This window comes from Bos taurus, chromosome 3, assembly GCF_002263795.3.
Source record: "Bos taurus isolate L1 Dominette 01449 registration number 42190680 breed Hereford chromosome 3, ARS-UCD2.0, whole genome shotgun sequence".
Lineage (NCBI taxonomy): Eukaryota > Metazoa > Chordata > Mammalia > Artiodactyla > Bovidae > Bos > Bos taurus.
Genome location: NC_037330.1, coordinates 117067839 through 117092112, shown reverse-complemented (window position 1 = coordinate 117092112; position 24274 = coordinate 117067839). Strand labels below are relative to the sequence as shown.

Sequence of the window (24274 nt, the reverse complement as noted above, 5' to 3'; positions counted from 1 at the left end):
GCTTGATTCAGTAACAGTGTGTAAGTGACAGCACGCACGTGTGCTGAGAACAGGGGCCGCTTCCCTTGTATGAGATCAGATCTTCTATCACTTACTTCCCTCCTGTTCTATGCAGATGGCACGCAGGGCCAGACTGCAGGGAATTAAGGCAAAAGAGATTTCAAGAGAGACTAGAAAAGGTTAGGAGGGCGCCCTTGCCAGCCCCTCCAACACCCCTCCCTGAGCCAGGGCCGGGGGGATCTGTGGTTGTCATGGTGATGGTGACTCTGGTCCATTTCCTCCTCCCCTCCCCACGGACCTGAAAGGAGCAGAGGCCTCCAAGGCCAGACCAGGGCTGCGTGTGGACCGCTTCTGGGCCACGGCTCCTGCACCTCCCGCCCTACCTCCACCCGCTTCTTTCCTGATGGACATGCCAGGCATGCAGGGCTTCCTCCTCCAGCCTTAGAAGAGAGCAACATCAGCACCACAAGAGACAGAGTCACACAACACTGTAAATCAACTACACCCCAGTAACATTTAAGAAATAAAAAAGAGACAGGGCCCCATGTGAAGAAAAACGCACCACTCTTGCCGTGAGCACTCCTCTCCCAGCCCCAGGAGCAGCTACAAGACAGCCTGAGACGCCCAGGTGTTAAGAATTTATTTCCAACTTTTCCGACAGTAATACCACCGTCTTATGTGTGCAGAGCCCTTGAGGGCTTGTGAGCACGTGCTCACGTGTTTTCCCACCTGGGCTTCACGTGAACCCTGTGAGGCTGGCAGGTGGGGGTCATCCCTCCTTATAGTAGTTAAGGAGGTCGAAGCTGAGGAAGACTCATCCCAGGCACAGCCCCTACCATGCACGCCCCCTCCCCCCCTGCACCCCCCATGCCTCCCACTTCCCCAGCAGGCAGCCTGGAGCAGCGCCTGGAGCCGGGGACAGGAGCCAGGCTTGTCTCCGTCCGCATCTCATCTAACATGGGTGGCAGGGGCCCCGTGACCCCTGACCCGGTTTCAGAGCATCTGTGCATGGGGAGACCTGGATGCCCGATGGAGGGCAGGCGCACTCTGTCCAGAGGCCCTCACCTGGTGCTCACCCCACGGTTCTCACCTCACCTTACAGGTGGGCACAGCTGGGCTCGGGCAGGCTGGGTGGCGTGTCCAAAGTGGCGAAGCCAGGAGATGGTGCCCTGGGGACTCAGACCCAGGTCTCCTGACCCTGACATCCCATGCGCACCTTCTCTGCAGGGCTCCTAAAGATGATCTCATGTCTCTAACCATGGGAATTAGGAGGACAGTGCATTTCCCACAACGCTGTCCGCCACACTAACGGTGGACAAGGAGAGCCGGAAAGGAGCTAACATGGACCTGGCCTCGGCGGCAGAGCTGAGCGTGGTTCTGGGGGTGCCGGTCGCTCACCGATGAACGCCGATGACGCTGCCAGCATGCGGACAGAGCGACTCTGGCTCCTGACCTATGCTGGCGCCTGCGGAGGCTGTCAGGATGCAGAATGAGTGGCCAAGAAACCCACTGCGTGTAGTAAAGGCAGCTGAAACTCCTTGGAAGAAAAACGCCACATTCAAAGGCTTTCCTTTTAATCGGAGGATACTCGTCCCCAGCCACCTGAAGAGGAACACTGGCTTGTGCTTTGAGCTGCATTCAGTCACAGGTGGGCTGTAACGGCCTCCCGTGTGCCCGGGGCACGGGCCTCAGGGGCACTGGACGTGGCACAGCCCCGAGAGAGGAGAGCACACAGCCTGCTGGAGGTCGGGGGTGCGGAGAGGGTGGAGACAAGGAGGCAGCAGCCAGCCCACGGCTGTGGGGACGGGAGGAGCTGCGGACACTGGGAAGGATGCTCGTCTCAGGCCTGGGGGTGGGAGACGCACGGCCCGGGGCCTCCCAGAGGAAGTGACCTCCGGGAGGGTGAGGTCGGAGGGAAGCCCAGACCCCGGCCACCAACAGGCATCTTCTCCTGAGTCCTCTCAACACCACGTCCTCACCCTACCGCCCAGGACCTGGTGCTGCAAGAAGAGTGAAGGACCCGCATCCCAGATCCAGGGGTCAGCAGGGCTGGGCCAGCTTATACTTCTCCGGAAGAAATGGACCATCTACCACGGAACGCGGCCAGGGCCCGAGACAGGGGGCATGATGACCCTCTAAAGGATGCCCGTGAAACCCACCAACAGGCCGGGCGCATCCTCACCCGACAGAATTCAACATTTGAAAAGCCGGATACAGAGCAGCACAGACAGAGTGAGCTGGAACCGCACAGGACACGATGCACATTACATACGCTGTGCTTTTCACCTGCTGTGTTTTTCTACACTTAATCATATTTAAAGAGCAGGCGATTGGCTAGTGTTGGACACAATGCCAAGCTGCAAGGCAACCCGCCCACGGCGTCCGGTATTCAGGGTAATTTATCATCTGCCTCATCACGTTTAGGGAAAGTTGGAAAAGATGTTTAAGAAAGATAAAAAAAATAGAAAACTGTGGCGCTGTTCAACAAGCAAAAATCTAAGTGAAAGGAATCTTAAAGTTGAATTTTCCAAGCATGAGAGGGATGCGGTATGTCTGTGTTTTTCTTTGAAAACTGTGTATTAAAACAGAAGCCAGAGCTCTAAACCTCGGAAGGCAATATGACAGAACAGAGAGCATCCCCACGGCTAACGGCCACTTCCTGCCTCATCTCTGCAGCGTCCGGGGTGACTCACAGGCCTTTGGGCCCCAGGGAATCCAGAGGGAAGCGAGGCCCTGGATGGGCGGGGCAGGTGAGCCCTTAGGATGGCTGATTCTCCTGGTTCTCACTCTGGAAGTATGGGGAGATGGGGCTGCACAGAACTTCCTAAAGAATAAGATGAGCAAAGACCCTGGCACACAGAGGGGTCCTCGCAGGGCCCAGAACTGGTCATCTGTTTTAAGAAGTTCAGCTACAAATGTCAAAAGCAACTGTGCCTCTTGGGAGGCACGAGGACAATTTTAGCCCTGTGGAAGTGTGCTGGTCACCAGTCTTCACATCGTTCGACACCCAGCGTCCTTCTGATCTGGGGGGCGGGCCTCCGTGGGGATCTGGAGTATTAATGGGCTGCCAGCACCGCCCCCACTGGTGATGCTGAAGTTGGGGGGGTCCTCCCTGCCCACAACACACCTGGGATTTCGAATGAGCAGTGATGCTGGCAGGTGTGCTAGGGTCATACCCAGCCACAGAGGCCTCCTGGCTCTAAAAGGACAAGGCGACAGCCTGGGCTCCTTCCCTTGGCCTTACACTGCCCCGTCCCTGCCCTTTTGGGGACATCAAGTCAACCAGCAGTGTCATCCCAGGCCCGGCCACTTACTGGACCAATGCTTGTCCCAGGCTGCTTCCCTTGTCTGGGGGAGGGGGGCAGTGGGTGCTGTAAGGAGATGCCCCACTCAAGGTTACAGGATGGGGGGCGTCGCAGGTGGCTATGCTTAGCTATGTCCGGGCAGCGTCCAGCAGCACCTCTCTGTCTTCATCTCTTGCTGAATCCCCAGCATGGAGTTGGAGGGTGCTGGGCAGAGCCTGTGGGCTGGGGGGACAGGACCCCGGCTGGCTGGGAAGGTCAACCCTGCAGCGTCCCCGCCCCCAGGGCACAGCCGACTCTCCACAGCGCTTACCATGGTGACCACGTGGACGACGCCACCTCGTCTCTGCTGTCCCCAGAGCGCACCTGAGCTGTGGGCCTGGGGCTTTTCCCAGAGAGAAAGACAGGCAGACACGGCCTGGTGGCAGGCAGCTCTGCTCTGCAGTCCCCGAATTGGGCCTGATGTTGGCCTGACGGCCCTCAAGCACATCCAGAAGGCAAAGGGCATCTCCAGTGGGCGCAAAGGAGCCACTCTCTCTAGTAGGATGTAACACAAAAGACCACCTCTCACCAGCCCCCAGCTTCGTGCCAGCCCACCTTCCGTGGAGGCAGCCAGAGTTACTGCTGTACCTGCCTCTCAGGGTCCATTCCAGCCCCCCTTAGCCTCTCCCCATGCCCCTCGCACCCCACCATCGACTCAAGGGTCCCCTGGCACTCAGCAAAGGCTCATCGAGTTTGCTATGAACATCCCAACTTCCTGAGTCTGCACAGCTGCTCCTAGAACAGCTCCACCACAACTTTCCAGAGTAGGCGGGCCCCTCAGAGTAACTTCCGGGAGGTTTAATTGGGAAAAACTCCCAGGACCATGTGGTTTGGTCAGCTGGTGCTTTCTGCCCTCCTGGGGAGCAGCTGCAGCCACCGATCAGAGGTGAGAGCAAAGGAACCAGGTTTCTGGAGACGAGGCGTGTGGTCCAGAGCTGAGGTACACTCCCAGCGGGAACAGGAAACACGATGGTTCTCCACAGGCCGCTCTGCTCCCTGGGGCCCTTGCGGTCGTCACTCCCGGGCGGAAGCCAGGGATGCTGCTAAACGTTCCGCTATGTCCAGAAACCCTCCCCCGACCCCCACATCCGGCCCAATGTCAGTAATCCCGAGGCTGGCAAACCCCGACACAAAAGAGGAAAAGCCCGAGAAAGTGGAGTGAAGATTTGGAAGGCTGTGTGGTCACCACCTCATCGCGGCTCATGTGGCCACTTCATTCTGGAGCTGGCTCCAGGCACAGGTTAAAAATAGGCAGGTAGCTTAGTAGCTTCTGAGAGGTCAGATAAACCCAAAGATAAATGGCGCGGGATATGGCCTGGGTGAAGTGGGCCGTCATCTCCGGGACGTTAACCAGAGGCCCGACACCAGAGCTTGGCTGCCTGACAGTAAAGGGGCTAGAAAAATATGACTGCATCTTATTACTGGTTCTTCAGTTCAAGGCCAAGAAGCAAAAAACAATCGAAAGCGGAGGGTCCCTTCCATCTCAAGGCCAAAGAATTGAACACAGGCTCTAAACTATAAGAAAGCACACGGGGTTCTGATACTAAACAAAGTTTATGGGGTTAGCGTATTTAAAGGGGTAGCGGTGAGGGCTTTTCCTCTGAGCTCACTGACCCAGAGCCAGGGCTGTCTGTTTCCCCCCCAGCACACAGGAGATCATCTCTCCTGTATTTTTCTCACACTTTTCCTATAGGCCACTCTCTTTCCTTATCTTGATCCTGGTCTCTCGTTCCAGCCCTCATCTTATGAGGGAGGGTGGCTCAGTGGTAAAGCATCCACCTGCCAATCACCCCTGTCTCTGCATCGGTGATGCCCGGGGCACATCCTGGCCAGTCTGGCAGTACTGCTGTCCCTTGGTAGAGAGGAACACAGCCGGCAGGAGGGAGAAAATAGCCACTATCCAGTTAGCGCCCACTAGGTACCCAGGCACCCACCAGAACCATCGTGTATTTCCTGTCCCCAGCAGATGCTCTCCATTTCCTGGCACGACTCATTACCACATGCATGCTCAGTCGCTCAGTCGTGTCCACCTCTTTTCGACCCCATGGACTGTAGCCCGCCAGGCTCGTCTGTCCGTGGGATTCTCCAGGCAAGAATACTGCAGTGGGTTGCCATTTCCTCCTCCAGCGGATCTTCTTGATCCAGGCATCGAACCTGAGTCTCCTGCTTCCTGCGTTGGCAGGTGGATCCTTCACCACGGGGACACCAGGGAAGCTCCACTCATCACCACAACCACATGGAAAACGTTATTCCTCTGTCATAGACAAAGGGAAGGAGACTCGGACTCACTAACTTGCCTACGGACACACAACTTCAAAAGGCTGATTGTGCTTCTCCCACTGCCCGATGCATTCTCCCTGGGCTGGACTCACTTCCGGCCTGCGGGACGCCAGGCCTGTCCACCTGTCACCCCTCTCCGGATGAGAATCAACAGCTTCTGCAATAGAGAGCACACCTCCAGGACAGCAGATTTCAACAAAGAATAAATCATTGCTCAAGAGCTGTGCTGTCCAATACAGTAGCCACCAACCAGGGGTGTCTATTTATGTTTAAAGGAAGTAAAACGAAGCATGAATTAAAATGCAGTTCCTTAGCTGTACTAGCTGCATTTCAAGTGCTCGACAGCAATGCAGCATAGACACAGAGCATCTCCATCATCACAGAAAGTCCTACTGGCCAGCTCTGCTCTGAGGGCTTCAAGGGTAACTTCAAGCTATATTTTAGGGCATCCAGGGTGGGGTCGTATTAGTTGTTCAATCAACATGGAAATTCCATCTCTCCCAGTGTCAACTTGGAAAACTCCATATCTTCTCATGTGCCTGAAATGGTTAGAGAGAATAACTGACTCAATGGATATGAATTTGAGTAAACTCCGGGAGATAGTGAAGGACAGGGGAGCCTGGCATGCTGCAGTCCACAGGGTTGCAAAGAGTCAGACATGACTTAGCAACTGCACAACAAGTTCAGTTCAGCGGCTCAGTCGTGTCTGAATCTTTGCGATCCCATGGACTGCAGCACGCCAGGCCTCCCTGTCCATCACCAACTCCCAGAGCTTGCTCAAACTCATGTCCATAGAGTTGGTGATGCCATCCAACCATCTCATCCTCTGTCGTCCCCTTCTCCTTCTGCCTTCAATCTTTCCCAGCATCAGGGTCTTTTCCAAAGAGTTGGCTCTTTGTATAGGGTGGTCAAAGTATTGGAGTTTCAGCTTCAGCATCAGTCCTTCCAATGAATATTCAGGACTGATTTCGTTTAGGATTGACTGGTTGGATCTCCTTGCAGTCCAAGGGACTCTCAAGAGTCTTCTCCAACACCACAGTGCTGGATAAAGCACAAGCTGGAATCAAGATTACTGGAAGAAATACCAATAACCTCAGATATGCAGATGACATCATCCTTATGGCAGAAAGCGAAGAACTAAAGAGCCTCTTGATGAAAGTGAAAGAGGAGAGTGAAAAAGTTGGCTTAAAATTCAACATTCAAAAAAAAAAAACAAAAAACTAAGATCATGGCATCTAGTCCCATCACTTCCTGGCAAATAGATGGGGAAACAGTGGAAACAGTAAGAGACTTTATTTTCTTGGGCTCCAAAATCACAGCATGCAGCCGTGAAATCAAAAGATGCTTGCTCCTTGGAAGAAAAGCTATGACCAACCTAGAAAGCATATTAAAAGGCACAACAACAAGAGCCATCACAAAAGAAGATAAATAGAAAGCAATCAAGGGTAAGGGTGGAAAAACGGATAAACTTATGCGAGGGAGGTTCAAAGCCTAACGAACAACTTTAGATCTCCTGGTTTCTGCTTGCTGAAACACTACTGTGACCACTGCGGGGTTTTTCATTCGCTCCCCTGAGCCAAGGAGTGGGTGGGAACATTGCAACTTAATCCGCCAGGGGAGGCACTGGACGACTCTGGCTCTGGCTCTTGCTGATCCAGGGGCTCACCCGCTGCCAAGACCATATCACATTCTGCCTACCTAACCTCTCCAGGTATTTTCTATTTGTTTTATGGAAAGTATCTCTCAGATCTTAAGAGAATTTTCCGAACCAACAAATGAATTCTTCTTGATGCCTGAAGCTATGAAAATCTTATTTTTTAAAACAAAGCTCTCTGTTTGCTCACCTAATTTGACATTTTTCCACCCTGAGTAAAAGCACACTGTCGTGACCAGTTCTCCAGTTTGGGCTGTATGGACACAACCTCTTCCTTGGTATAAGTCTCAGACTATTTTCCAACTTTCTTCTCAATCTCTTCTACCCCCTTCATCAAAACAAAACTCTATCTCTAGGTACCAAATTAGAGAGGCTTGGTTTGTTCGCATTAAGCAGCATTTCCTCTGAACACTGACCCTGTGGTCAAGTTGCTGGCCTTGAAGACAGGGGGCTGCTGCTGCTACTGCTAAGTCGCTTCAGTCGTGTCCGACTCTGTGCGACCCCAGAGATGGCAGCCCACCAGGCTCCCCCATCCCTGGGATTCTCCAGGCAAGAACATTGGAGTGGGTTGCCATTTCCTTCTCCAATGCATGAAAGTGCAAAGGGAAAGTGAAGTCGTTCAGTTGTGTCCGACTCTTCACAACCCCATGGACTGCAGCCTACCAGGCTCCTCCATCCATGGGATTTTCCAGGCAAGAGTACTGGAGTGGGGTGCCATTGCCTTCCCCAGAAGACAGGGGGACTCGGGTTCAAATCCTGACTGTGTGCCAGTGCCCTGAGGAGCTACGTAAAGTCTGGGGCCAACACCTCCGCCACCCCACTGCACCCCAGGAGGTGTCCTGGCCGAATCTTGTGGTATTTACCCTCCTATGTACTCAACAGTGTCTGACTCTTTGTGATCTCATAGACTGTTACCCACCAGCCTCTGTGGCTCTCCTCCTCTGGATTCTCCAGGCAAGAATCCTGGAGTGGGTTGCCACTTCCTTCTCCCATGTCTTATGCATTGGCAGGTGGATTCTTTACCACCAGTACCATCTGGGAAGCCCTCCTAGCCTTCCCTCAAATTGTCTCCCAGTTTTTTAGTGCCTTGTCCTCATACATGAATGGATCCAAGGATCACCACACCTCTGGGAAGGGCTCCAAGGTTAAAGACAGAGGCCAAATCACACAAAGGACGGAAAGGAATAGACCATCACACAGGGAACAAAAGCGATTTTCAGGAACAATCAGAAAACCAAAATAAACACTCCTCAGAATGACAGAAAAAGGTGCTGCATTAGTGACTCAAAAAGGATGCTGCAAAAATGGACCACGGAACCAAAACAAACGAACAGATACTCTTAGAAATAAAATATAGGACAAATAAGTTTAGTAGAAGGAGGAGAAGATAAAGCTGAGTAATTAGCTATAAAGTATCACCAAAATACAAAAAGCTAGAAAATGAGATGAAAAAGGAAGCTACTTCTATCAACAGCAGTTGCTTTAAAAGAACAGAGCAAACAGTGGGAAGGGGAAATTTTTCAGAAAATATCCCAGAATTTTAGGATATACATTTCCAGATTGAATGAATGTAAAAATAAAATCCAGAATACTGAAAATCAAGAGAGGATCCTGAAAGCTTGTAGAGTGTAAAAATAGATGTTACACAAGATACTGAGAATATATAAGGCATCAAAATGATCAAAGCAATCCTGAAAGCTAGAATAAAATGGAAAAAAATGTCTTCAAAATTGTGGTAGAAAACAGTTAATTATACGTTTTTGGTATTTATTATTTTATTTTATTAAATAGGTAATACAGAGCTTCCCTGGTAGCTCAGTGGTAAAGAGATCACCTGCTAATACAGGAGACACGCGTTCGATCCCTGATCGGGAAGATTCCACACACTGTGGAGCAACGAAGCCCGGGCACCACAGCTACTGAAGCCGCGTGCCTAGAGCCCTAGCTCCGCACCGAGAAGCCGCTACAATCAGAAGTCTACACACTGCAGCTAGAGAGCAGTCCCCGCTTCCACGACTACAGAAGAGGCCGTGCAGCAGGGAAGACCCAGCAGAGCCAAAAATAAAGAGATAAAATCACATAAAAATCATACAGTCACAGGGTTCAAATATCAAAGGAGTATAAAAATTACATGTAACAAATCTACATTTCCACTTACATGTCCACATTGCTTTTACTGGACTTTCTGCCAGTTTCCTTATGCAAATGCAGGCAAGTCACAGACCTCCTCACCTGAGCAATGGCATGCTATCTTCATTTTCTGCACATTGCTTTTTTTCCCAGTTAACAATACACACTGGAAATAATTTCAAAGTATACATAGAAATCTCTGTCATTCTTCGGAAAAAAATTATTCTAACCTAGAACTCTATACTCAGCCGAACTATCAAGTGTGAGGGTACAATAAAGACATTTTCAGACATGCAAGCGCTTAGAAAAGGCATTCCCTCTCAGAAAGCTACTGAAGGGTGTGTTCCAACAAAATGAGTTAGTAGCTCAAGAAAGAAGACAGTGCAGAATCCAGCACACACGGATGCATCGACAGCGACAAAGAAGTGGCAAAGGGAGGGCAGCTGACACAAACCCCGAGAGCACTCAGCACAGACTGGACAGAGGTCTCGGGGGGGGGGAGATTTCCAGGAGGGCACAAAGCAGAACTGATAGATTCATTTAATCACATAGAAAATAATATTGCGAAGGTTTCTGTTCAAAAGCTCGTGAGAAATTAGGCATGAGAGATACGCAAAGAGATGAGCGATTGGGGAAAAAAGGAAATAATGAACTCCAAAAAAAGCAGAAAATTGTATAAAGAAAAACATCATCGTATACTTGTTGGCTCTGCAGTTAGCGCTATCACACTACATCATCATCACCACTAGTGTTCACTGAGCATGTTCTGGTCATCCTCTGAAGTCTTGTCAGGAAATACTTCATTTACCCCCATAAAACCCGGGAAGAAGCATACTCTTAAAATGTTCCCATCTTACAGATGAGGGAATAGAGACACAAAGTGGTTAAGGAACTTGCCTGAGGTCATGGAGCAAGTGCAAGGATCGGGGACTGAACCCAGGAAAAAGGAAAACTGACTTGGGCCCCCACACTCTTAACCAGCCTATTGTTCTGCTAGCGGTCGCTTATGAATCTATAAGCGCAAGGTGACTATGACGTGAAGAAGAGCGGGGAGAAAGCGGGGAGTGAACCTGAGCTAGACCCACAGACCCAAGTCCTCCCCTCCAATCAGGAGGCCAGCACACGGTGCCTACAGTTGAAAAATCAATGAATAGTGCACATGCATATTATTTACAAATGGGGAGCCCATTACCAGGTCATTTAGGGTCTTTTAAGGCCGTTAACCAGTCCATCCTAAAGGAAATCAGATTTGAGTACTCATTGGAAGGACTGTTGCTGAAGCTGAAGCTCCAATACTTTGGCCACCTGATGTGAAGAGCTGAGTCACTGGAAAAGACCCTGATGCTGGGAAAGATTGAAGGTGGCAGGAGATGGGGATGACAGAGGATGAGATGGTTGGATGGCATCACCGACTCAATGGACATGAATTTGAGCAAACTCTGGGAGACAGTGGAGGACAGAAGAGCCTGGGTGCTACTGTCCATGGGGTTGTTGAATGAACAACAACAACAAAGCCCATTAAGAGCTTGGCTTTTACTGAGGGATATGGAAAGCCATTACGACACAATCTGACATGTTTTAGAAGGACCACCCAGCTGTTGTGTGGAGAATGGCCTGAGAATATGGGACCAGGGTGAAAACAAACATTACTTTAATGACATAAAATTAATTTTTAAAGATGAAAGTGTGAAAAAAAAACAAGAGGAGGAGGAGAAACAGTAAGTACTGCACAATTGCACTCATCTCATCTCACACGCTAGTAAAGTAATGCTCAAAATTCTCCAAGCCAGGCTTCAGCAATACGTGAACTGTGAACTTTCAGATGTTCAAGCTGGTTTTAGGAAAGGCAGAGGAACCAGAGACCAAATTGCCAACATCTGCTGGATCATCGAAAAAGCAAGAGAGTTCCAGAAAAACATCTATTTCTGCTTTATTGACTATGCCAAAGCCTTTGACTGTGTGGATCACAATAAACTGTGGAAAATTCTGAAAGAGACGGGAATACCAGACCACCTGACCTGCCTCTTGAGAAATTTGTATGCAGGTCAGGAAGCAACAGTTAGAACTGGACATGGAACAACACAATGGTTCCAAATAGGAAAAGGAGTACGTCAAGGCTGTATATTGTCCCTGCTTATTTAACTTCTATGCAGAGTACATCATGAGAAACGCTGGGCTGGAAGAAGCACAAGCTGGAATCAAGATTGCTGGAAGAAATCTCAATAACCTCAGATATGCAGATGACACCACCCTTATGGCAGAAGGTGAAGAGGAACTCAAAAGCCTCTTGATGAAAATGAAAGTGGAGAGTGAAAAAGTTGGCTTAAAGCTCAACATTCAGAAAACGAAGATCATGGCATCCAGTCCCATCACTTCATGGGAAATAGATGGGGAAACAGTGTCAGACTTTATTTTTCGGGCTCCAAAATCACTGCAGATGGTGACTGCAGCCATGAAATTACAAGATGCTTACTCCTTGGAAGGAAAGTTATGACCAACCTAGATAGCATATTCAAAAGCAAAGACATTACTTTGCCAACAAAGGTCCGTCTAGTCAAGGCTATGGTTTTTCCAGTGGTCATGAATGAATGTGAGAGTTGGACTGTGAAGAAAGCTGAGTACAGAAGAATTGATGCTTTTGAACTGTGGTGTTGGAGAAGACTCTTGAGAGTCCCTTGGACTGCAGGAAGATCCAACCAGTCCATTCTGAAGGAGATTAGCCCTGGGATTTCTTTGGAAGGAATGATGCTAAAGCTGAAACTCCAGTACTTTGGCCACCTCGTGCGAAGAGTTGACTCATTGGAAAAGACTCTGATGCTGGGAGGGATTGGGGGCAGGAGGAGAAGGGGACGACAGAGGATGAGATGGCTGGATGGCATCACTGACTCGATGGACGTGAGTCTGAATGAACTCTGGGAGTTGGTGATGGACTGGGGGGCCTGGTGTGCTGCGATTCATGGGGTCGCAAAGAGTCGGACACGACTGAGCGACTGAACTGAACTGAACATGCAATGTTAAGCCTGATGGTTCAGAGGGCAGTTGAGGACAACAGTGCCTGAGATGGGAAGCAAGTCAGCTTAACTTCAGGACACCGCCTGGAATAGGGCCTTGTGTGGAGCCAAGACTCTGATGCAGGAAACAGGCTGGACGATGACCTGGCACCTCTGAGTTACTAGATGACCTCAGACAAGTCACCGAGCATCTCGGAGCAGTTTTTCCACATCTAACAGGGATGCTCTAAACTCTTCCGATGGGATGGCATACACTTACAGGGGAGAAGCTCCTGGGAGTCCCTGACGCACCTCAGACCTTAAAAGCACCCTCGGTCGCCACCTGTCCCCCTTGTCCCTCCTGAACCCTGACAAGGCTCGCAGGTGACAGGCTCAGTGAGAACCCAGGTCCCTGACAGTCACTCTATGGAGCAGATGCTTTAGGTCCTCCACATGCATTCACAGCCCTGACTACTAAAGCCGTGAGTCATCACAGAGTCGCCCAGAAAAGGGACAGGGAGACAGCTGGCCCTCTGACAGAAATAGCCGTGGAGCGGGGCCCACAGATCATGGGAGTCCAGCAGGACTGCCCACCCCCCACCCAGAACCGTCTTGTCGGGAATCAGCCCCAGGTCACAGGCAGGGCGCAGGCCATTCCCGACAGCTCAGACCATGACACACATCCACTCGGAAGGCTCGTCTTGTCATATTCCTAATGCTTGTTACTGATGCACCAAGATGTGTGCAAGTGTCTCAGGACGACAAGCCAGGGAGGGGCCCGGGGTCACCCCACGGTGGTTGCGTTAGAACTGGGGCCGGGGGTGGGGGTGTCTGAAGGCCCCTCACCTCTTCCCACCCTGGAAGGAGGGGCTCTGACACCACCCCAGTCCCAAACCGCGGCCACACTGGATAGATTTCACCCTCCAGTCCAAACGGCCTGCATCCACTGGCCAGCTTCAAATAGGCAAACTCGCTGGGGAGAAGCGAGTGAAGGTGACGGTTCAAATGAGGGAAACCAGCTGCAGGAAGCCCAGGTTGTAGACGCCGCCCGCCGTGTGACCTCCCCCGAGGGCACGGGCCACGCCCGGACACCAGCAGCCTGCATCGTGCCATCAGGGCTCACCTCTGACTCCAGAGGAGTCAGACCTGCCTGCCGAGAGCCGGAAGAAGGGGAAGCGGGGGTCCAACGGAACCGGACTCTGGGGCCGCTCTGCAGAGGCCCACGCCCAGACTGGGCCCTCGAATGGCCTCAAGGCTGGACCGGAAAGCAGTCAGGGTCCTTCAGGACAGGGTGATCTCTCTGGGGCTATTTGGGAAGGATGGGGGGTGGGAGGACAGCAAGTGACCGGGGGCTTTAGGACAGAACATTTTGTATTCGTGGGACCACCCAGAGTGAGGCACGGAGGCTGTCCTAAACTGGGTGCCCAGAAGTGGAGCCCGGGGCTGGGGTTTGAAGGTGAGTGTTCTGTCCAGGGAGCACTGTCAGTGGGGGGCGGTGAGGGGCTGGGGGGAAGGGAGGTGGCCTCAGTGGAGCCTGCCCTCGGGCCCTCCCTCGGGGGCCCTGGAGGGTGACCTGCACCCCGTTGTCGGTTCCTTCAGGAGGCAAGCGGGGGGGTGGGGCTTCCTGCATCCTCACTCCCCTGGGTCAGTCGCTGGCCCTGGGGTACGAGGTCTTAACTCCCCTCCCCGGAAAGGTTGACCCTTATGGGGCCATGGGTGCTTCTCTAGTGAAGGGGAGGGGTCATGAACCCAGAACAGCTGCTCTCACAGGTCAGGGGTCAACTTCCACCAATAGGGGGGAACCTGGGAAGTACCCTGGCGAGGGTACCCCGAGGGCAGCGTCCCAGCAAGACCACCTTGGAAAGGAGGCCACAGTCGTGGCGGGTCGCTGTGCTGTGAAAGAGGAAGGAAACCCCACCAGCGTTCACTGGATGGTGAGCTCACCGAAGGGCCGGTCTCCTGCAGCCTGCAGAGCCAACTTCCTTGTACTGGAAACACAAACGGCCAGTGTTCTGAGACAACATGCTTGCACTCCAAGCAGAGCATGGGATGAGAGGTGTGGATGCTACCAGAATCCTGAGCAGAACGCTCAAGGCGGTGGGAGAGAAAACTACATCTGCTTTCAGACACCCCTCCCGGGGGTGAGAGACACGCCGCTCCAGTGCCTCAAGGTAGCTTACTGGACCTTCTTCCTGACAACATGTTGCCTGAATCCCACCTCAGACAGCGAGAAACAAGCCACTCCTGCAAATGCATCTGCAGCGTTTTCAAGTTACAGCTCCATTTACTATCAACTTGCCCGGAGTGAGACCATAAGGGAACTGCGGAAATATAAAAGCAGAGCTTCTACTGGGTCCCTGCTTCCTGTTCCTCCACAAAGAGAGTCCAAAGCTATCGAGGGGGATGCAGCCAGCTCTACACTGTGGTCCTGCCCCTGTTCCCCGCGTCCCCCGCCTCCCCGCCCCGTCCTCATTGCTCCCTGTCCCTGCCCGACTCCATCATTGCAGACTGGAATTCTCCACTTATCCTCTGAGTGCACATTCCTGGGGGCCTGCCTGACCCAAGCCTGCCCCACCCCCTGCCACTTTCCTGAGGCCTCTTGATTTTTTCCGTCAGGCCCCCCTCATGTCCCCAAGAGCTTCGGGGGAGGCCACGTCCCCCCATTTCCCACTTCCAGGAGAGGCCTGATTGATCACTGGGTAACCTTTCTTGCCCTGCCCCCGTGCCGCGGTCAGAGAGCTTGGCTCAGGAGCAGCAGGGAGACTTGCGAGATTTGTCAGGGAAGATGCTTCCAGCTCCCAGGACAGAGCCAGCAGAAGAGACGGAGCATGTGGGTTCAGGGGGTGGGGGGCAGAGTCTGCTAAAGCAAGGCAGCCTGAGGATGAGGCCACCTGCAGAGACGCCCAGCAGAGCCGGCTGCAGAGACGCTGTGGAGACCAGGGTCCACCGCCCTGGGGACACTGCCCAGAGAATCTGCCCTCCAGCCAGAACATTTCCCCTGGTGGAGGCCAGTCCAGGTCAGGGTTTCTTCAAGAATAACTCAAAATGCCACTTCCTCCAGGGAGCCACCTCTGATTGCTATTCTTAGTCCCATCAATAAATTGTTACTCTCTCATTTCCAAACCTTCATGGCCCAATATCCTTTTAATCTCAGATCTCTTCCTGTCTTCTATTATTGTCATGCTCTAAGTCAGACCCCAACTCCTCAAGGGCGGATGCTCTTTAAGTCCATCCCTGAATCCCAGTCTCCCTAGTACAGGGCTTCAGAAAGAGCGGCATGTATCTGCTGAGTCAATGAGCAAATGAGAAAGTATTCATATGAAACTTTAAGATAATTTTGTTGATTTTTATAAGAACTCTCTAGAACTCCATGGTGAATAGATATTTGCCATTTGAATAGTGATTCTAATTTTCACAGTTGGGAGACAGAGTTAAGTTGGCAGTAAAATGTATTTGCACCGGCTCCTTCCAACATGACAAATAGCTGCCACTCAGCACTCGGAACAGCTACATGGCCAGGGTTATTGGGACGCTCCAAGCCTGTCGTCCTTACATCTAGCCAGTGACTCACTTTACATCTGCTGCTCACTTCCGTTACTCCTAACAGCCTCAGGGGAGGTCTTTTCCCCATTTTAAAGATGAAAAAACAGAGACCGGGAAGGGGCTGACTAGGAGAGCACAGAGGAGCTGTGTGTAGCTCCAGTCCTGGGTCTGACGCCGGTGTCTGAATTTGTCACTGCCAACTGCGTCCCTAGGCTGGGAGGCAGGCCCGTGGGTGCCCGGTTACTGTGCATCTCAAGGCTCTCCCCCCAGGAGCATCCCTTGGCCTTTCCTTTCAGTCTGTTTTAATAAAATCCAGCAGACACGGGGTGGACTTCGGGACCCTCAGTCTCCTTCCTCTGTCCGCAACCACTGCTGGAAAGACAAGGCCCACGGATCATGTCACCTCAGGCCTCCCGGAGAACACCTGTTTGGTTTTATGTTTAAACACTTACTTACATGACCGTCTTCACAGGGGTGGGGATTATGTTCAAGCTGCTACATTTAGCAAGCGCCTATATTTAGCCACATGTACTGTAAGTGCCTCGTACCCCTTAGGTTTTTTAGGCAATATAACAGAGACTTAGTAGCACTTACTATGCGCCCGGCTCTGTGTTGAGTGCTGGGGATGCGAAATGAGTAAGACGGTGCCTGCCTGGTGGCTACCTTCCACGGGGGTCGGACAGGTGAACAGAAATGGCTGAAGCCACGTGACCACCACGGCAGGTGTAGGGAGCAAAAGCTAGAGGAGCCCGAGTGCAGGCAGGGAGACCTCTGCCTGGGCTGATGGGGGAGGTCCCACACAGGACACAAATCTACCATGGGTTTTAAGGGCTGAATAGGAGTTTTCCTGGAAAGCCCAGTTTCTTCCCACATGGAGAAAAATAAATGCATTTATTCATTCAATATTCAACAAATACTGAGCGACAGCCACGAATCCATAAAAGCCAATCATCTAAGACCTGGTACTAGAGTGGACCTCCATAAATAGCTGAGGCAACCAGACACCGCAGTCTACACCGCCTGGAGGTTTTTCCACGTGATGATAATGACATGTAGACAGCCTCTCCATCACACTCCAACACTTGGAAGAGAGTGGATGGGGAGGGGGGCCTGTCTACAGTGAGCACGCTGGCTAGGCAATCCAGAAGGCGTACAAAGGTGTTCTGTGACATGACAAGCCAAGCTCTGTCCCCTGTGGGCCCTAGGAATCTCACCCCTTCCCAGGGAACCTGCTGCCCCGGGTCTCCCTGGCATCTTTCCCCTGCGGTTTGTTTAGCCCAAAGGTTGAATTCTTGTGGGAAGAAAAGGCGTTTGTACAAGTCACCCTAGCGGGGCTCCTTTAATTTGCACACTTCAAGTTCATCATCGACCGTCATAATAAACTCTGCCCTGGAAACTTTGATGAGAACCTCAGCGTGCCTGGGCCCGCTTTAAGCCTCGGTCCAGAAACGAAATCCAGGGAGACCCCAGTTCGCGCCCCAGCTGCGCCCTGTGTGACAATCGAGACGACAGCGGGTCAGACACAGGAGCCGGGTCATTTCGCCAGGGCCATGTGGCCTCCGGGGACTGTCCGCAGGCTCCGGGGGTCGGGCCTACGTCACCCCCACGATGCGGCGAACAACCCAGTCGGGCGCTCGCCCCCCACCAGGCCGGCCCGAGGCCACCGTGCACAAGAGGGGCGGCACCCCAGTCCGGCTCGGCGAGGGGGCGGCGGCCGGATGGGGCCGGGGGCCTGGGGGTAGGGCTAGGTGTCGCCTGCCCGTCCCCGCGGCGGAGGACCCGCGCCCGGCCCACCGAGGTGCCGGCCCGGCCCGCGCCCCTCCCGCCGAGCCGGCGGACGGACGCCCGACAGCTGCGGCGGAGCCCGGCGCCCGCGCCCCGCTCCGGCCGGGCCCCGTGCTCACCTCGCGTGCGATCTGGTTCAGCGCGTCGTCCTCTGCCGTCAGCCGCTCCCGGTTGGGGAGCCGCTTGCGCCCCGAGCCCTGCGTGCCCATGTCCATCGGCCGCGCCGCCCGCTGCGCCGCGGGACCCTGGCTCCGCCGCCCGCGCCCCTCTGGCCGCCCGGCCCCGCTCCGCCCCGCCCTCCGCCGGCGTCATGGCGTCAGCGGGCGCGGGCCGGGGACGCGGGGACGCGGGGACAGGGGCTGGGGACGCCCGGGGAGGGGGACGAGGGGACCGGGGCTGCGGGGACTGCAGGGACCCCGGGGCGCGCCAGATGGGCACCCGGGCGCTGGGGGCCTGGGTCTGGGGACGCCCGGGGGAGGGGGTCACGGAGACCCGGGCTGCGGGGACTGCAGGGACGCGGGGGACAGGGGCTGGGGAGCCTGAAGCGGAGTGGGGGTGAAGGGACACGGGGACCGGGGCGAGCCAGATGGGGACCTGGGCGCTGGGGGCTGGAGTCTGGGGACTCCCGGGGAGAGGGGCACGGGTCCCGGGCTGTGGGGATGCGCCGAAGGACCCGGGAGCCGGGTGCGCTGGGACTCCAGGGGCCAGGGATCCGGGCGCTGGGGTCTAGGGGCCCGGGGACGCCTGGGGACCGTGAGCGTGGAGATTCGGGAGGTTTGGGACCGCTGGGAGTCAGGGAAGGGGAATGAGGATGCGTGGGGCAAGGGGACTGGGGGTTCCGGTGGGAACAGGGGCTGGAGGAGCGAGAGCAAGGCGGAGGCGCAGGGGCACGGGGACTATGAGGGCTGGGGATTCCAGTGGGAGGCAGGGATGGGGGTGCGGGACGACAGGGGACAGTGAACAGGAAAATGGCAGGAGGCCTGGGATGGCTCAGGGTGGGGAGCTTGTGGGCGCCAGGGAGGGGGTGATGGGGGCTCGGGTCGTTGGTGGGGACCGGGAGCAAGCCATGGCAGACGATCAGAGAAAGGAGGCGGAGCCCGAGATGCCTGGAGCCCCCAGGGTTTGGGTTGGCCCCATGGGGAACCCTGGAGGGTGGACTTCCCTGGCAATCCTGGGCTGACCTCCTCAGGGCAGGGGCTACTGCTTGTGTCTGGACCTCAGTGAGGACAGAGGAGGACTCGAAGTGATTGGGTTGCAGAAAGGGGTTTGTACTAACAGGTGGCTGTAGGGACCTGGTTCAAACCTACACCCCAGGTGAGATGGGGTCTGACCTCACAGATGGAGTCAGGCCTCAGTTCAGTTCAGTCACTCAGGCGTGTCTGACTCCTTGGCCCCCATGGACTGCAGCGCACAAGACCTCCCTGTTCATTGCCAACCCCCGGAGTTTACTCAGACTCATGGCCATTGAGTTGGTGATGCCACCCAACCATCTCATCCTCTGTTGTCCCCTTCTCCTCCTGCCTTCAATCTTTCCCAGCACCTGGGTCTTTTCCAGTGACTCAGTTCTTTGCATCAGGTGGCCAAAGTATTGGCGTTTCAGCTTCAGCATCAGTCCTCCAATGAATATTCAGGACTGATTTTCTTTAGGATGGACTGGTTGGATCTCCTTGCAGTCCAAGGGACCCTCAAGAGTCTTCTCCAACACCACAGTTCAAAAGCATCTATTTTTAGGTGCTAAGCTTTCTTTATAGTCCAACTCTCACATCCATACATGACCACTGGAGAAACCATAGCCTTGACTAGAGGGACCTTTGTCGGCAAAGTAATGTTTCTGCTTTTTATTGTGCTGTCTAAGTTGGTCCTAACTTTTCTTCCAAGGAGCAAGAGTCTTTTAATTTCATGGCTGCAGTCACCGTCTGCAGTGATTTTGGATCCCCCCAAAATAGTTTGTCACTGTTTCCACTGTTTCCCCATCTATTCACCATGAAGTGACAGGACCGGATGCCATGATCTTAGTTTTCTGAATGTTAAGCTTTAAGCCAACTTTTTCACTCTCCTCTTTCACTTTCATCAAAAGGCTTTTTAGTTCTTCACTTTCTGCCGTAAGGGTGGTGTCATCTGCATATCTGAGGTTATTGATATTTCTCCTGGCAATCTTGATTCCAGCTTGTGCTTCATTCAGCCCGGCATTTCACATTTTACTCTGCATATAAGTTAAATAAGCAGGGCGTTCAGCTCTGGCTCCAGTCTACCAGGCTGCGGGATCTGGCCACCACCAAACCCCCATCCCACCCCCTCCGCCGAGCCTTAGAGCACATTCAGAAACCCTGTGTTGATGGCGCTTCCTTCTTCAGGGGCATGTTTTCTGGGACTTGTCACTTCATTCCTGTATCCCCATCTTCTAGGAAAAGCCCTGACAGGTCGGCTATTCTCAGGAAGTAGATGTTGAAAAAGGAATGACTTCACCTGAGCTTTACCTTCCACAACCTGAGCTTTACCTTCCACACTCTAAGGGTGGGTTTAAAAATAACTCTGAGGTATAGTTTATTTATGGGCTTCCCTGGTGGCTCAGAAGGTAAAGAATCTGCCTGCAATGCAGGAAACCCGGGTTCGATTCCTGGGTCAGGAAGATCCCCCGGAGAAGGGAATGGTAACCCACTCCAGCATTCTTGGCTAGAGAATTCCATGGCCAGAGGAACCTGAAAGTCTATAGTCCATGGCATCACAAAGAGTCACACACCACTGAGCAACTAACACAACTATAGTTTATTTGGTACTTAGCAAGTGACACAGTGGTATAGAATTTGCCCTGCCAATGCAGGAGACGCGAGTGACTCGGGTTCCATATCTGGGTTGGGAAGATCCTCTGGAGGAGGAAATGGCAACCTGCTCCAGTATTCTTGCCTGGGAAATCCCATGAAGAGAGGAGCCTGGGGGGCTGTAGCCCATGGGGTCTACAGAGTGTCAGACACAACTGACGGACTGAGTGTGCATATCAACTATTCTATACGTCGTGTATCAACTATACTTCAATTTCAAAAACAAAATAAACTGGAGGATCAGATAAGATTTACAAAGCCATTGCCTTCTCACTCAGGGTAAAGACCCAACTACCTGTCAGTATTGGATTAGGGAAGAAGAAATGTGCTGGTAGAAACTCAGGGTTCAAAAGTTACCACTATTTTGGGGTGTGGGGAGAACTTTAATGCTCAAGAGAAGAAAGGAGGGCAGGCCCACTCTGAAGTCACCTGTGTTTCCTACCCTCCTCCCCCTCAGATATAAGTATGGTTAACAGTTTGGTATGTTTCTGACCAAGTGATGTGTCCAGGTAGGTTTGGGCTCTTAGGAAGTAACCTGGGGGTAATCTGGAAGAGGGGACAGAAAGGGGACCCAGCAGTGGCCGAGAAGGATGCTGGAGGTTTATTGCGGCGAAAAGACGGTGGGGGAGTGACCCAGGAGGTGCCGTTGCTCAGGACATCTTAGTGGACTGCTGTGGGGTGGGTCAGCAGGGCAGAGGGGCAGTGACCTCGTTCCTTGTTGTACTCCGGGAGCTTGCATTTGCTTGTCACAGTGGAGGGACTGGGCAAGTGTCTGTGGACTGGGTTTCCTACATCACATTTTATACCGCCTAGGTCCCCACAGTCCTTAGATGACGCAGTCCTGGGTGGAAGAGCATCCCTAGGTCTCTCTTCAGTCCTGCTGGAGGCTCACTGCTCCCCCAGCACCTGATGCCTTGTGAAGGCTCTGTCTTTGCTCAGGCTGGTGCCCATGGCTTCCCTCACTCACTCACCCACACCTGCTGCCTGGCAGGATCTGTGCCAGAGGCTGGGGCAGACCCGCCAAGGACTCAGACAGAGCCGCTGTTCTCTCTGGACTTACCCAAGACACCCGGAACTGCTCATCCAATGACATATCCAAGTTCCAATATCTCCTTTGTTTTATTTTAATCTTTTAATTGAAATCTTTAACTTATAAATTTTTTTAATTTTTAAGAAATTAAAACTCTTTTTCTTTTTGCCATGCTGCATGGCATATTGGGATCTCAGTTCCCCAACCAGGGATCAGACCTGTGCCCCCTGCAGGGAAAGTATCAGGTCTTAACTCCTGGATCACCAGGAAAGTCCCCAACAGCTCCCTTCTGGAAGAAGTCTTTCCAGCTCTTTAAGGCTGCTTCTGCTTCCCTCACCCGTCTTCATCAGGACATCAAGCTGCTCTGTATGCCAGCACTGAAATTCTTCTGTGCTGACCTTATCTTGCTCAGCTGTCTGCCCTCACTGGGGACTGGATGTTTCACTGCTTTAATCATAATGAGAGCATCTGTCTGAAACTGGGGGCTGAGTACAGGTTCTGACCCCCCTCCTGACTGACCCCATTGGGTTTTGTCCAGAGACGGGAGGACTCGCTGCCTCAGGGACTGCCTGGAGGTATTTCTGAAAAGTTCAGTCCCTACACAGTGTCCTCAGACACTGCAGTGAATTCTGTCTCCCACCTCTCCTCCATCAACCACCCTCATCTGGGAAAGGGCCGCTTCTTGGGAATCATCGGAACCAAGGTTGCTGGTCCTCACGTGGTCCCATGAGGTCATGACCTCGTGGACCACCATCCATTGTTTCCTCCTTCTTTGGTGACGTGCTCTGCAACGGCTTCTCCCTTGGGGATCGGTTCTGGCCTGTGAACGATACCTGCATTGTCTGGGTGCAGGCAGTTCATGTAATGAGGTATTTCAGGGCTTGATACACAGCAGTCAATAAGCGGTCCTTGCGCTCCTGTCCCCAAAGGGCCAGGATCTGGGATGAATCTGCCTCTGCTGAGGCGTGAGGGGGTGCGCAAGGGCATTACACAGCTCTGCGGGTATCCCCTGTTCTTGGGGTGCCCCTTGAGGGATACAGAAGCCCACAAGACTCCATCCGTCAGGCTGAGCCATGGCTCACCAAGGAGCAGTGGCTTTCTCTTTGCTCTGGACACTCAGCTGCTCCTGCAAGGTTGTCCATGAAGCTGCTTCTACCTGGAAGACTGCCCCTGGCACTAAAGCCCCCTCCCACGTGGCCCTTTTCCTGTTCCAGGTGACTACACTACCCATGCAAGGTTATTTTTGAGCAGGAGACAGAGATGCTACGCCACTCACCTGGGTCCGCTGAGAAGGCCTTCTCTGTGCTTCAAACATTGTCCACTCATGTTCCAGTCTTGTTGTTTGTTGCGGCTTGCTCAGTCCTGTCTGACCCTTTGTGACCCTGCGGACTATAGCCCGCCAGGTGCCTCTGTCCATGGGATTTTCCAGGCAAGAATGCTGGGGTGGGTTGCCATTTCCTTCTCCAGGGGATCTTCCCGACCCAGGGATAGAACCCATGTCTTTTACATCTCCTGAATTGCAGGCAGGTTCTTTACCACTAACATCACCTGAGAAGCAAGACTGGGAAGTTCCAGTCTTACTCTTCCAATTAACAGAGGACGGGTAAAGCTCACGGGGATTACAGCTGGAGGAGGGCTGCGGAGGGTCACAGCCCTTCACAGGGATGGCTCAAAAGGCAGTGGGCAGAACACAGAGCCAAAATCATGCCCAGAGCGGGGCTGGCTGAGGTCAGTGTCTCTACCATGCCTGAAGGTTAACGTCTCCGATGGCCCGATGGCCTTTGTCAGTTGCCTCGTTCAGCATCTCCAAGTAGCAAATTGGATGGATCCACCCAACCCAGTTTTGCCATTCTAAAATGCCTCTTCTCTCCCAGGATAGTAACACTTGCAGTTATTTTCCATTTTTCTTGTAGTTAAAACTTTGGAGTCATGTTGGATTTTTAAAAATTTATCTTATCCTTCATCTCTGATTGAGTCTATTCCCGTTCCACATCTTTGCCTACTCCACAATGGTTTGTAACTGCTTCATCTTGTCATACCTATGGATGACTTGCAGGATCTCCTGGACCTGGGGTCTCCAGGGTGGGGTGCATGAGACAACTGGGGTACAGGCAGAACATACTAAAACTTCTACTAACATGTATTTTAAACTAAATATAAGAGTGTTATATATCAAATGTTAATATTTGATCTATAATGTCGCTGTAAGTCATTGTAGGTCATATCACAATGTATTCCGAGGGCCTTTTCTCTCATTAGATCATTTTCAGAATATTTTGATACATTTGGATGAACAAGATTAAATGGATTTATGGTTTATGTAATCTAGTTTCAACCAAAACTCAAAAGTGGACAAATAGCTTTCAAGAATTTAAAAGCTTTTCAAAAAAGTAATTCCCCTAGTTCAGTTCAGTTCAGTCGCTCAGTCGTGTCCGACTCTTTGCGACCCCATGAATCGCAGCACACCAGGCCCCCCTGTCCATCACCAACTCCTGGAGTTCACTCAGACTCACGTCCATCGAGTCAGTGAAGCCATCCAGCCATCTCATCCTCTGTCGTTCCCTTCTCCTCCTGCTCCCAATCCCTCCCAGCATCAGGGTCTTTTCCAGTGAGTCAACTCTTCGCATGAGGTGGCCAAAGTACTGGAGTTTCAGCTTTAGCATCAGTCCTTCCAAAGAAATCCCAGGGCTGATCTCCTT

At 52.7% G+C, this 24274-nt stretch overlaps 1 protein-coding gene across 38 annotated transcripts in view; it reads right to left on the bottom strand.

The window, feature by feature from the left end:
• LRRFIP1 (LRR binding FLII interacting protein 1) overlaps window positions 1-18034 on the bottom strand; it is a 161489-nt gene extending 143455 nt beyond the window's left edge. For 37 of the 38 annotated variants that reach the window (XM_005205022.5, XM_005205023.5, XM_024989730.2 and 34 more), the window contains exon 1: window positions 17846-18015. In XM_005205022.5, coding sequence (XP_005205079.2) covers window positions 17846-17941 — 96 coding nt within the window. In that variant the 5' untranslated portion in view covers window positions 17942-18015. Of the gene's footprint in view, window positions 1-17845 lie in introns of all 38 variants that reach the window. The other variant, NM_001102308.2, reaches the window with a different exon arrangement.
• Between the last annotated feature and the right edge of the window lie 6240 nt (window positions 18035-24274).